At 51.6% G+C, this 14,160-nt stretch overlaps 1 protein-coding gene across 2 annotated transcripts in view; it reads right to left on the bottom strand.

The window, feature by feature from the left end:
* The window catches only part of PPARGC1B (PPARG coactivator 1 beta), a 92,916-nt gene that overhangs the window by 6,254 nt on the left and 72,502 nt on the right, over positions 1–14,160 (bottom strand). For both annotated transcript variants that reach the window (XM_054037735.1, XM_054037736.1), the window contains 7 exons: positions 9,973–11,155; positions 8,901–8,937; positions 8,123–8,187; positions 6,310–7,057; positions 4,752–4,827; positions 3,786–3,907; positions 3,234–3,385 (listed from right to left, as the gene is read on the bottom strand). In XM_054037735.1, coding sequence (XP_053893710.1) covers positions 3,234–3,385; positions 3,786–3,907; positions 4,752–4,827; positions 6,310–7,057; positions 8,123–8,187; positions 8,901–8,937; positions 9,973–11,155 — 2,383 coding nt within the window. The remainder of the gene's footprint in view (positions 1–3,233; positions 3,386–3,785; positions 3,908–4,751; positions 4,828–6,309; positions 7,058–8,122; positions 8,188–8,900; positions 8,938–9,972; positions 11,156–14,160) is intronic.

The raw sequence follows: 14,160 nt of genomic DNA, 5'->3' as shown, positions 1-14,160 counted from the left end.
TCAGGAAAAAATACATTGTTTTGCCCAGGTTAAAAAAAATTCTTATGGCTGATTCATTAAGAAGCTCTCACAGCTCCCTGAACTTTGGCAGGGGAGTTACCCTGGGTCAGGGCCATGCCTTTCCCCATCCCTATGGAAATGTGCCCAAATTCAGGCAAGGTCTGAGCCTCTGAAAAATTTCAGTTCAGACATGATCAGTACAGATTGGTTAGAGTCTGGCAGCTAAGTTCTCTGAAGATTCCATCTGCACTGAGTATCTCTGTTCCCTCACGGCTCCTCTGTGCCAACCGGCCTGACGGAGCTGCTCCAGCTCAGCAATGGAGGGGCTGAACAGGGCTTTCCTGACAATTGCTCATCCTGGCTGCTACAGGAAACAATTGCTCCTCTGTGGCACCAGGCGACTGAAACTAAGAGAAGGGAAACTCTCCAGTGCAGCATGGAGGAGAAGGCAGAAGCCACCTGACTCGAATGGGAGAGGGGAAAACGGTGGAATAAGAGAAGAGGGGACCGGGAGAGGCTGGGGCAGGACAGAGGCAGAAGGGTCTGTAACCACTAGAACACACTCCCCTATAGAACCTGGACAACCCAGGATTCCTGTGTCTCAACATTCCTTTGCTGCTAGCAAATAACTGTGAAACCCACTGGCAAAGTGCCTGGGTATTGGCAGGCCCACAGGGATGTTAATAGCCTTCTACTGCTACCAGTTATTCCATTAGCCTCAGTGATGGAGGACTGTGCCAGGCATCTAAAGCTCCAAACCTCGCTGATCAATATGTCCACAGGATGTTTGTTTTTTAAATTTTTTAAGTTTTTAATCAATATAGGAAATTACTTAAAAAAACCCAAACACCTTACATTAAAAGAACATTGAGGCTGCAAAGCCAAGCTCTCAGAAGTTAGGAAAGGCCAGAATTAAAGTTGCCCATGCCCCCTTAATTCAGCCCACTCTTGTGCATGCATTATAAGAAAGTCATTAATTACATGATTACATATTATTTTTTGCACAAGAGCCCTGCATCATTCAGTTCACGGGGCGGACCGTGGTCACGGGCGAATGAGGCTGTCGTTTACAGCAGGGTTTCTCAACCCATGAGTCGCAACTCAAAATTGGGTCACCAGTATGTTTTAAAGGGCTCTGTGGCCACTCCAGAGGCTCTGGTCCCGTAGGGCTGGCTTGGCTCAGTTACCTGCTCTGGACGTTTCAACCTCCAGGGTCATAGTGCCGCCCTGGTTTGGCCCAGTTGTCTCTCTGTCATGATGATGGGGGGCCAGCCAGGCCAAATTTGTGGGGTGAATGCAGGGCGGGCTTTGCAGTGCCCCCCAGGGCCTCCCTCCCACTGCAGCAGCAGTACCCAACCTCTCCCCCAACGTTTTTACTGACTCTCAGCATGCCATCAACATTCACAAATGGTTCGTGAGCCCCAGCTGGTTGAGAACCTCTGGCCTACAGGACCCCTGAGTCACTCAGTATGGAAGTTGGAAGGTGTGCAGTGACTGAGGCAGGGGACAGAAGGAAGAGACTGGATGGTATCATGATTAAAGCAGTTGAATGCTGGCCTAGAGAACTGGATTCTATCCCTGCCTCTGCCACAGAGTTCCTGTGTGATGTGAGCAAGTCACATACACCAATATTTTCATAAATGGCCACTGTGTGCTCCTCATTTTCTGGGGGCTGGACTGGATACCCTGGGGTCTGATTTACAGACATCACAGCAGCAACTCAGGTAAAGGGGAGCTCTCTTCTGGACCTCTACAGTGCTCTACACGCTAAGTGCTCTGAAAACTCAGGCTCTGGGCATCTCAAGCCCAAATTAATCGACACTTTTGGCTTTAATCTCTGTGCCTCAGTTCCCCACGTAGCAATGCCCCCCGGCCCCTCCCCTCACAGGGGGTCTTTGAAAAAAATGCATTAAAATTTGTGATGCACTCCACTACTATGGTGATAAGAACCACAGAAATGCCATGGGGATCTTAATAATTCTGTATCCATGCGGGGTTCAAACGGTGTGCACTAAATAAGACTGGGGCCCATACACTGAATGAAGAGGAGAAAAAGAAATACTGAAGAACTACTCATTCATCGAATGAGGCAGGGATCCTGTGGTGAAAATAGTCTGTGATCATGTAATTAAAGATTGTATCATAAGTCGTACACACCGGGGGGCTGAACTAATTTTTGAGTGACTGGCTTTGCAACCTTAATGCTCTTTCAACAACTTTTTGGTTTGGGTTTTTTTGGATTAAACATACACATAAAGCGTGTGGAATCTGGCAGCAAAATGGTTGGTCTGGAACACCTTGAATCAGACATTGCCAGAAGCATCACACAATCATGGGACGGGGGCGTTTCCAGAGAGAATTTTTCCATAAAGACTCAGTTGCTACCTATAACTTTGAAAGATGTGTGATCTAGTGGTTAGTTCCTGGGACTAAGGTTCAGTAGTTCCTACTTCTGATCCTGACTCTACTACGGACTAACTCTGTGTCCTCGGGCAGGTCATTTTGCCTCTCTGTGCCTCAGTTTCCCAGTATGTGAAACTGGGCTAATAACTATTCACATCACATGGGAGTTGTGAGGCTTTAATTAATGTCTGTAAAGTGGTTTGGGGTCCCGGGATGAAATGAGTTGGAAAGTGCAATGTGTTATTATAGTTATGCCATGATAATTGGGCACTCTTCACAAAGCAGCTCCCTGGGAAAGCCCTGTCCACAGGCGTATGTGTCTATCTATTCCTGCCACTTTTCCCTGCTGGCTGCCACGGACTGGCCTGCAGCTCTGCGGCACTCAGCAGGAGCAGCTGAAGTGTGGGCTATGGGGAACCTTGTTTTTTCCTCCACTCTGAAGACTAAATGCTTCCCCGCGGCTAGCTTGGGAAAGGCATGCCTTGCAGCCCTGCTGCTGCACTTCGCCTCGTCCTCCCTGCCGTTCAGAGATTTCCCAGCGCTGCTGCACCTCCAAGCTGTGGCAATTAAATGACCCCCTGTTGCACATTACTAAAGGAAACTCCCGGTCAAGGAGAACTTTGACTGGGGCAATGAATCCAGACCCACGAGGGTTTAATGGGCAAGGCAGGCGCCTCCCAGGTGACTTCACCGGGGGACACTGAGCTGGAGAGCTGCAGCGCCCAGTTTGAGAGGTTTGGGCCTCAGCATTCACAAAGGGTCATAAAAACTCCCGCTGCCCTAAGGAAATGGGAGCCTGGCTCAGCAGTGGGGCCCGCCTGCTTTCTCACCCAAGTCAGTGTATCTGGTCCTCAAGTTGCCGAGGCCACCGTAGCTCAGCTGGAACCAGGGCTCGTTCCTCTTCCTCAGCGAGGCGCCATTCTTCAGCGATAAGGCGGCGTGTTCCGAACACCGGTAGGTGATGAAGCCATATTTATTCCCCCTGAGCAGCCAAAGAGAGGAGTCACGAGGTGACTGACCAGGGGGAGGGATGTGATGAGCCTTATCTCCTAAGGGGCTGAGAGCCACATACCGTGTAGCTTGGTTTACAGAGGGCACATGCAGGAATCATACAGTGCATCTCACTTGCACCTGTGGTATCTTAACAGTTCTACAGGCCTCCCACACCCACCGTGGCCCAAGGGGGAATTTACAGACAACTCTGCTTAACCTTGTGAGCCCTGGGATGCTAAGTACACCCAAGGGACTGTGCTGTTTTAATCCCCATTCATCCTATTAAAATATGAGGATGAGTCAGCCAGCTGTGCGGCCTACGTCCGAAAAGCCCTAAGAGCATTCCCACTGCTTTGCCTGGTGTGGGCCTGAGCTCGTGCTCGACACACCTGTTATTCCTGGTCAGAACCCGACACTCGACGATCTCCCCAAACACTTCGAAGCGTTTCTTCAGTTCACTGGAGCTCATGCTGCTGGAGAGGTTTCTGATGTACACCACCCGGCCTTCACCCTGCACAAGCACAACCAATGCAGCTCATGCCCGCCCCCTTACCAGGCCTCCCTGCTGCTCCCCTGGCATTACCCACTGGGGAATCCCATTGCTGGACAATGCCCCCAAGTCTCTGAGCACATGCAATGCAAAGATCTGGCCCCTCTGTGTAAACAGCTCTCTGAGGAGCCTCAAACAGCTGATTTCTTTTCATGCACATTTTCTTTCCTTTATCCTTCTACTGCATCCTTTCAGCCTTTGCAGCGTTCTCCTTGTGGAAGTGTAACTGTAAGAATATTATTGAGAATTCCTGTCTGTGGAACTCAGCTTGTGCTGAGGAAAAATGCCAGAGACGTGTAAGGGTGTATGGGGGTGTACAAGGCAATACAGAAGAGCAATAAATTACTACCACTACACACACACACAGGCTTTCTATGTATATCTGTTGCTTTTTATATGCAGTGAGGCTCAGCTCAATAATCTCTTAGCAATTCCAAGTATTCCCCAAGTTCCCAGCCCTAATTGCTAACTCCGAGTGCACTGAAGCTGTGGACGTAGAGTGCTCTGAATTCCTCCAGGGCCAGGGATTCTGTATATTGCCAGTGTCAATTGCTTGCTTTTTATCTTTTCCCCAGGCCCTTGTTTAAAATTGGCCCCACCCCCAGGAATGCCAGAGCCAATCCACTCCACCGTCTCCTTTCTGGAGTGGGAGATGAATTGCGGGGCCGTGAATTGCTTTGTCCCAAGATTTAAATGGGCTTCAGCAGGATGAAGCCATCTGCTCCCACTGGTAGTCCCGCTGCTTCTGTCGAGTTCAGCACTCCCCCCATGCCCCCCCACACCCCCAAGCCTGCAGGTCACTTACAATGGCCTTGTCACGTCTCTTCTCAATCTGGTCCTGGCTCGTGTTTCCCCCTTGACACTGCTCGCTGTATTCACATCTGTGTGTAAGCAAGCAAGAGAGAGAGGAGATCAGTGCAGAGCAGGGATCCTGCAGGGGGAGCTCTGGCAGTCAAAAGGAAGTGGAGGCACAATCAAGTTGACGTGTCTGGCACAAGCTTTTAAAAAAATCTCTAACTCAGGAGACTCCTGGTGAGCAGGCTCCACTGATGCTGGGTGCGGATCCTCCAGAGAAGAGCCTGGCTTCCCAAACCAAACCAAACCTCTTTAGGCCTGGTTCCGGGACTTACGCCGCCAGGGAAATCATTCTTTACAGATACTTGATGTGGCTCCCTATCTCCTCCTGCCTCCTTGTAGCTCTCCCCTTCCCAAGGAGCTCCTGGCTCCTCCCCAATTCTGGCTGTGATCTTCCTCCTTGTGCCACCAGGGAAACCCACCCTCGGACAAGTCAAGCATTGCCTGACTGACCAGTGTCAAGCAGCCACCGGTGTATTATGACTTACTTTTAATGAACTAAAATAAAGGACGTTGGACTCAGCACACGGAGGCGATTTCATCAGAACTCTCCCCTGTTGGGCTGGATGGTTGGAAGGGCCTCAGATCGATACGAAGTACATACCATGCGCAGACTAGGTGATCTGCACACCCATGTTCTGTGGCAGAGGCACCAGCTTTGTGATTTGCCAGCGGGTGCTCGACCACCGCTCCACCTCTTTCCCCAAGACCCCACCTCTGCTCTGCGTCTTCCTACCCCTGCTCTGCTTCTTCCCGTGCCCACTCCATCCCCGTTCCGTCCCCTCCACTGAATGCACCCCCTCCCACTCTTCCCCCTCCCCGCCAGCGCCTCCTGCATGCCGCTGCACAGCTGATCGTGGCAGGTGGGAGGCGCTGGGAGGGAGAGGGAGGAGCTGATCGCCAGGGCCTACTGGCGGGCGGGAGGCACTGTGGGGGAGGGGGAGAAGCTGATCCGCGGGGCTGCTGGTGGGTGCTGAGCACCCACTATTTTTTTTCCCCGGGGTGCTCCAGCCCCGGAGCACCCACAGAGTCGGCGCCTATGCTCTGTGGAGGTGTTCAGTGTTAACTCTGCACTGTTCAGTGTGTCAGGCCTGACACCTGATGCTTAACACCTGAGTGGATCTTTGGGGTTGAATGCTTGGATGTATTCCTGGGGATGTGGGGGACAACCTCAGCTTGGCTTTGGGGTCGGTGTGTTCATCACACTGACACAAGAACATCACTTGGCACAGTCTCTAGCACCGGCTTTTTGTCTTGGCATCTCACAGTGCTTCACACAAATTTATCCTCATTTGACAGATGGGGAAAATGAGGCCCAGAGAGATGGAGAAATGACTTGCTCAAGGTCACACAAGGATTTGGTGGCAGAGCCCAGGCCAGGGCTCTGTTCACCTGCCTCTCTTATACCCCCAGTATAAACCCCCAAGAAATTCTTTTGCTTGAGATGTGCTTGCAGGCTGGGACTCATCAGTCCCACCCTTCCCCTCCTGCCAGCCGCTCAACTATACCTGAAAGTCCGTCTGTTTGCTGGAGACCTGGACCTGCAGCATGAAGACCCAGAACTGGATCTGCTCCGGGAACAGTGGTGCAAACTGGACCTGGCAAGTGGGTTCCTGCGCAATGGACGCTCGCAGTGTTCTTCCTCTTCCTCCTCCTCCACAGGGGAGCTGCTCTCACTGCAGCTATCTTCAAAGACCGTGTCATACTCGGGGGTCTTGCAGAAGGCCGTGTCCTCGTCTTCAAGGGCGCTGTCCAGGAAGCCGAAGTGCTTGGTTAAGCTGGCTCTGATCTCCTGGTCTCTGAGCTGTTTGCTGCACTCCTTCCACAGGGCCTCACCCTTCCCCGACCCCTGATAGTGTGCATCCGGCACTCTTCGCTTGTGCTCACCCTCCACGTGGCTCTGGGGCTCCCAGGATTTCAGCACTTTCCTCTGGAGCGTGGCCTCAGGTTTCAGCACCTGGCAGTAGTCGTGGTCCCCAAAAGAGCGAGAAAATGGCCGCTTCAGCAGCCCCTGCTGCTCCGAGGAGGAAGGGCGCACAGCAGCTCGGCTCAGGTGTGCGTAAAGCTCTGTTCGCTCTGGGTGCTTCTTCATGAGTTTCCTGGAGGCTGCCACGTCGACTGCCACTGCTGAGGTTCTTGGCCCTGGGATGGAGGAGGTGATGGTGGCTTCCTCCTTCGCTGACCCATGGGGAATGTCCGGCTTATACAGGTCCTCCTCAGCAGGCTTGTACGGCGGAGTAGTAGGCGGTGTGAGACCTTGACCCCCCACACAACAAACCACAAGAATGAAACTCTTTGAGCAGAGCTTTCCCACTATTACCACAACTGGTCATGGCAGGAGGAGCTAGGTCTGGGTGACGCTATGGAGAGCCATCAATCCTCTACTCTGTGGAGAGGGGCTCCCTGCTAGTTACTGCTGGCCTCCTGTCTTCAGAAGGGGGTCATTGCAACACCACAGTGGTTTGCAGCTAGAGGGGTCCACAAGATCCCCTTCCTGCCTCCTCCTCAAAACACATTGGTGAGAAAGGCCTTTGACTGGATTGTCAAAGGAGCTGGGCACCCATGTGGCAGCTGAGGTCAGCAGGTACTCTGCACCTCTGAAATTAGCCCCTACGCTTGTTACAGCATACATTTAGCCCATAGTTGTTGCGTATCATTACATCTAGATAGCCAAGCAGATTTGGACCTGGGCAGTGCTTGGAAGGGAGACCTCCCGGCAAATGCCCTCAACAGCAGACCAGTTGTGAGCCCAGTTCACATAGTCCTTGTCAATCCTTTAGCAATTTTTGGAAAAGCAAGGATTTGGGGCCTAATCCAACCCCCCCTAAAGTCAGTGGAAATGCTCCCATTAACAGTTAACTTTATCCTTGGGGTTCTGCCCAAATTCAAGTGGAGAATGTACAATTTGGCTCCTTATATTTTCCATAGTTTCAGTTCAATACAGGATTCCTCCTCACTTCCTGGATGGATCTGTTGTGCGGTGTTGCTGTGCACCATTGAACAGCTGCTATGATCCACCCAAAGGTAGTTGCATTTCAGTGGTATCTGAATTGCTTAAATGAGTAGTTGTAAAGTGCTGAGGGATCCTTTCAGATGAAAGGCACTATAGAAATGTAGGTTTTTATTACTAAAAATCCATTATATTTACACAGTTATAATAATTCCTCAGATTACCACAACCCCCACCACACCTAGAAGCGGTTAGTGCCAGACTATTTCACACTGCATTTTTGGTATTGTTTCCCCTCACCTTCCAATGTACACAGAGAGAATCCCAACAACAAAGGAAGGGAGCACTGCCTCTTTACATGAGTGGCTTACCTGCAGTGCCACACAGCTCTACAGTCAGCACCTGCTCGAAGTTCCTCTTCCCAAATGTAGGATCACTGGAGAGGAGGAGAACATTAGAGGAGCAGGGAGGTGTTTATATGAACATCAGAGACTGAGAGTACTGCTGAAAGAGCAGCACAGAGACCACAACCAAAGGGGGAACAGGAAGAGGAGATGTCACCCATACAGGATGCGTACTGTGTCCCTCTCCGACTCTCTGTGGCATCAGGGCTAGTACATGATGGTGGGGGGGGGGGAGGTGTCAAAATCCAAGCTCCTGAAGCATTTCCATTTTCCCTCCCAGCTGAGGCAGAGGAACAGGCAGCTAGAGAGTCACTCCAGCAGAAATGTATCCCTCCCAGCCAGAGCTCCAATTCCTTATTTCCAGAGAAAGGAGCCAAAGAAGTGCCCCCACTATCTTCTCTCCAGCATAGGACACTTCTAAGGCTTTCAGCAGAGAAATCCATAGGCATAACCTGCCCTGAATTTGAGGGCCTGGAGCTATGCTATCACTTGCATTTAGGATCCCAGTTCAAGACACTATGCTTCAAACACATGCCACAGCTAGTCAAACGTCCCCTCCCTGCTGCACGTCCTCTTTGCCTGGTTGGTAACAGTCCTGAAGTTTTGCCTGGCTGGCTATTTTAACATTGAAATTTAAAATGTGTGTCCATCCAGGCAAAACTACAGGCCACCTGGCAGTCATGCTGGCCCAGACTGCCGCCGGGTTGGGTTTAAATTGCTGGTAAGTATTTTGTTTTACACTTACGTTTGTGCCAAGGACAGCGTGAGACACGTGGGTGTTTCTGAAAGACACGGAGAGAAGCAGAATTACTGAACATGCTGCATTCCCTTCAAACTGATTGATTGCATCACACCCAGAAAGAGGAGGCAGCGTGGGCTAGCAGATTAGGTGTGGGCTTGGGCACCAGGAACTCCGAGTTCTGGACCTAGCTTGTCCACCAGTCATGGCTTGCTGTGTGGCCTAGGCAAGTGACTTTGCCTCTCTGTAATTTGGTTTCCCCATCTACCAAACTGGATAATACCTGCCTACGTTGTGAGGGTTAATCACATAATGTTTGTAAAGCGCTTTCAACATGCACATGCTAAGGTGCTTATATGAATTGCTTATAAGGTGCTAATAATTAATAGTATTCCAAGGGACTCCAGGGGGAGCTCCGGCCCGCTCCTCAGCTGGAGGGGTAGTATTCTATAGGATGAGAAAATGGGGAGATCCTTCATGGGTGGTTTTGCAGTGATTCACTCAGTATACAGTGTCTTTGGATGAACACATACTACTTGACACTTATTTTGTGCTTTCCAGCCATAGATCAACGTACTTCACAAAGGAGGAGCTGTGTCCTTACCCCATTTTAAAGATGGAAAAACTGAGGCACAGAGAGGAGAAACAGCTTGCCCAAGGTTGCAGTGACCCAATGGCAGAGCTGGTCTCCCAGCCCTCGCCCTGCCCACTGGACTATGCACCCCACAAGTTGCACAGAAAAAACCCAACAGCACTGGAGAAGTTTGATGTTTGCCCCACTGGCTATGGGGTCTGCAGTGCTCGGCCATTCATGGGCACATGCACAAATGTTTCCTACGTCAGCCAGGCAGCAGCACTGCTACAGTGACTCACTGCCCAGCGAGCGCACTGGATCTGATATGCAGGGCTAGTGCTTAGAACACCGCAGATCAGCTCAGCCTCTGCTAAGCCCCTCATGCACTGACGGCCTGGGAAGAAGGGAGTCAGCCGGGGTTCCTTTGAGCATTAGTTTTGGCAATGCCAGGTCAATGCTGGGGTTAATTCACTTCTAGGCCCCTGCACACTCTCTCCTCCTTACCTGTTTCATGCAATGGGGTGCAGTGCTGGCTCTCATCCACCTCACATCCTTCCCCCTCAACCGGGCTCCCCAGAGGGGGGGTCTGGGTCTCTGGGTGGTTTTGACATCTGCTGTCCCCCTCGTCTGTGCCACCCACTTCCACCTCTGCCGCTGGCTCTTCTGCATCGAAGTTCTCCAGGGCTGGGCACAATGCGGGCTCCCGGGAGGCGAGAGCATCCTTCGCCCGGCTCTCTGCTGCCTCTCTGGGGGCAGATGGCTCTGGGGGGGGCTCATCAAGAAATGACAGCCAGTGGCCAAGCTCAGGGTTGAGTCTCTTGGAGCGCCGGACAGCATAAATAGTGCTCTCCTGCTTACGTCCCACTTTCCCTGAGGTTTGCTGGGCTGGGAGAGCCACATGATTCCCAGTGGCATCCTCTGGGCTGCTGGTCTCTCTCCTGGCTTCGGACTCGGCCTGGGGGCTTTGCCTTAGCTCTGCTTTCTCCAGAGGCATTTTGGCTCTGGACTGATATCTCCCAGGAGAGCCCTCAGCCTCCTGAGCAGATGCTCCAGGAGACTTGGAGCCATGAGGCCTGACCAAGGAAGCGTACACAGGTTTGGCCAATCTGTACGGCTTGCTCACGTCACACAGCAGGTCCCGGGCCAGTAGCTCCTTCAGGATGGAGAACTCAGGCCATGTGGTTCTAGGCTTCTTGCAGCTGGCTGTTGTTTGCAAGGTGCAGGCTGTCCGGCTCTCCTGGCTGCAAAGGGGAGGTATCTGCAAAGGGTAGTCTGGCTTTGCTTTCTTGTAAGGGCTGTTACAGTGCTGGTGCTTCACATCTGCAGGGTCTCTGAGAGGCAGCTTCCTCGGAGGAAGGCAGTAGGTATGCATGTAGCGGATGAGCTTCACTACTGTGTGCATGGCCTTCTCGCTGGCCAATTGATCGCTGGTGTCGTCCTTGGAGGAGCAAGGCGTCACCGGGACCTCAATGGAGCTCAGCGAGTCTTCGCTCGAGTCGCTGTCGTCTCCACTGTGCGCAGAGTGACTCAGAGGGGAGCGGCTGCTGCTGCCTTGGTGCTCGTCCGGCGGCCAGGTGGCTTTGGTCTGTGGGCAGCGTGTGGTGGAGGTGAGGTGCTTGTGCAGCTCTGTGCAGCTCCGACTCTGAGCCTGGAGAGAGCTCAACTTTCTGTCCCGGGGACCCTCCGCCTTCAGAGACAGAAGAGAGATGCCCCAGTGAGAACAGACTAAGCCCCCAAGCCCTAAAATGAGGCTGTGTAACTATGGCACCACAGGACTCCCCACCTGCAGAAATACACTCTGTGGGAACAACAAACCCACTAGGGACACGTGTGCCACGTCCAGTTATTTCACTGAACAATGCTATGGGGGAAATAGACCCTGGGCCCATTTTCTCACCCAGCGGCGTAAGGAAGTGGGCCCTCTCTGGGGAGCAGAGCCTGTTTCTGAGCCCTCGGTGTGATGAGCCACTGTTTGCACTGCCTGGTTACATGGACAGAGCAGTTGCTTCACTGAACGTCTTTATAGAACCTGTCTAGCACGGAGTGACAGCAGGACCTCCCTAACGGCACAGAGCTGCCAGCCTCGGCTCTCAGCAAAGTCTCCACTGCAGAGACTGGAGCGAGTTCCCATGTTCCCAGATTTAGACAGTATACAACATTTATTAGGACATTTTGAACAATTATAAATAATTAACCTGCGCTGTCCCTGTGATAATGGAAGGGCCGAGGATACTTGGCGCTCCTTGTATTATCCTTGCTCTAAATGCAGCCAATTGCAGTGGCTTCCCATCCCCTCTGCCCCGCTCACACCCAATCATGCACTGCCATTAGGCAGGCTCCACTCTGCCTGGGTTCACAAGGCCACTTTGAAACAAGCGCTGAGTATTTTTAGTGAGAACACCTCTCCAGGCCCAGGCCCTTCAGAACATGGTAAGCGCAGAGTTACTAAAGCAGGCTCAGTCATCCCTGCAAAGAATCGGCAAACAATGCAGTGTTTCAGGGTTGGTTTGTTAGCAGTGAAGGAAGGCGCATCCGGCCTTGGTAGTCTACTGGGATCTGTCCTCAAGGTGGTTATGGAGATCTCTGCCCTAGGTATGTCTGCTTCATCACAGCCAGTTGAGTGGGCCGAATCACAGCTCATTACATCTCAGTGGAGACACGTGAATGTTTAATAGCAATGGTTCCTTCATCTGCTGCCTGGGCCCTTACTGTTGCCGGGTCTGATCCCTGAGCTGAGACCATGGGTCGGGCAAGGCAGCGCAGCAAGGACCTTCTCCTAGCCTCTCTTTGGGGAGAGTGGATGAAGGTTGCTTTCCTTCTTTGAAACAGACTGAGATGATGAACAGCCTCTGAGAGGATTATGAGAACTGGCTGCGAATGGATGAGGAAACAGACTTGACCTAAGAGAGTATGTCTACACTACAGCTGTGAGGCGTGATTTCCAGCCCAGGCAGACAGACTTGCACTAGCTCCACTCGAACTAGTGCACTAAAAAGAGCAGTGTGGACGTTGCGGCAGCAGCGGCAGTTTGGATTGGTTGCTTGAATCCAAGCCCACCCAACCCCCTGATTCTGAGCTCAGGCAGCCAGCCTGAGCCACCGCCCACATCACAATTTTTTACCATGCTCACTCAAGCTGAGCTAGTACAAGTCTGTCTGCCCATGCTGGGAATCACACCTCCCAGCTGCAGTGCAGACACGCCCATAGTGCCTTGGTCGCAATTCATCATGGTCACCCGCGCTAGCCTGCCCATCTTGTAAACCACAGGCTGTTCGTTAGCCAGAGAACTGGGGTGGCTTAGTGTGACGGAATGCACCCCTGTATTCACACCTTGTACACTACTGTAATCGTCTTTGTACAAAATATGCCTTGTAAGGTATCATTTGAAAACTAGTAACTTGCTGGTCAATAGTACCATGGTGAAATGTGTGTAGCAATTATATGCAAAGTTATGAGTTCCCCCTGAATGCTGACAGTGGCACATGTTCAAACTGAGGTAGCCCTAATTAGACAAAACTTGTCAAGCAGGCCTATCTTAAACAAAGGAATGTGTGTTTATCTCAATTTACATATGAAGACTTGAGACAGCCAGGAGACCAGGCAAATCCGCAGTTTAGCACAGCCCCTCTCTGGTCTGGACTGCACCACGGAATGTCATATCTAGTCAGACACAGGGCAAACCACAGCCTTCTGGAGCGCCTCTCTGGATGAGGGGGCTCCATCTTCACAGCCCCTCCATGCTTGACTTTTTTGTCGAGTTGCCCATCACTGACATGGTGGTCTCTGTGATCTCAACGCACTGAGCAGCCCGCTCCAAAATTTGTTTCATTCAAGCTGCCCAAGAGCCAGCAGATGGAACTGGCTTTTGGTTACAAGTGACCTGGGCTGAATTTGCACCAGCTACCTAGAAGAGAAAGGTGCTGGGATACAGAGCCTACTTCCTGCACCATTCAGGCTCTCTGGATCTCCCTCACCCTGCAGCAGGGCTAGGATGGCAGCTGAACCCCTAAAGCATCCACTTGACTCCAGAGGGGTGACTAGCATCTCTCATCACCGACTCAGTCCAACCGTAGAACAAGAGAGTGACTGAGCCCAACTATGTCTGCAGTGGTGGTGTAGCTGTCAGCTCCAGGATATTTGAGAGACAAGGTGGGTGAGGTAATATCTTTTATTGGGCCAACTTCTCTTGGTGAGAGAGACGAGCTTTCAAGCTACAGCGAGGAAGAGCTCTGTGTAGCTTGAAAGCTTGTCTCGCTCACCAACACAAGTTGGTCTGATAAAAGATATTACCTCACCCACCTCGTCTCTCTGAGCCCAGGTAACACATTCACATGCTGTGGTTGCTCTGCTTGGGCCTCTGAGCAGAGTCAGTTCTCACCCTTCAGTTATGTGGCAGAAAATAGTGCAGGTACTATGGAAACCTATTAGTTAGATAGGCAGGTTACCTGGAGGCAGTTACATGGATTCCATCAGACACAGCTGATCTCTCTCTAGCTGGTGTCTGCGACAACACCAGTGCTTTCTTTTTAGAACAGTCCTTCCCCCATTGCAGCTGATATGGAACAATGCCCTGGCAGATTTTTTCTGCCTTTCCCAGGCAATCTAAGTCCACCTATCTAATGCACTGCACAATTTCCATTATCCGAATGGAAAATCTTTGATGGTGGCTTGTGTTGGATTTCAGGGGATTAG

The sequence above is a fragment of the Malaclemys terrapin genome, chromosome 8 (genome assembly GCF_027887155.1).
Source record: "Malaclemys terrapin pileata isolate rMalTer1 chromosome 8, rMalTer1.hap1, whole genome shotgun sequence".
Lineage (NCBI taxonomy): Eukaryota > Metazoa > Chordata > Testudines > Emydidae > Malaclemys > Malaclemys terrapin.
The sequence above is the reverse complement of the archived record's forward strand: the minus strand, read 5'-3'. Positions and strand labels throughout refer to the sequence as shown.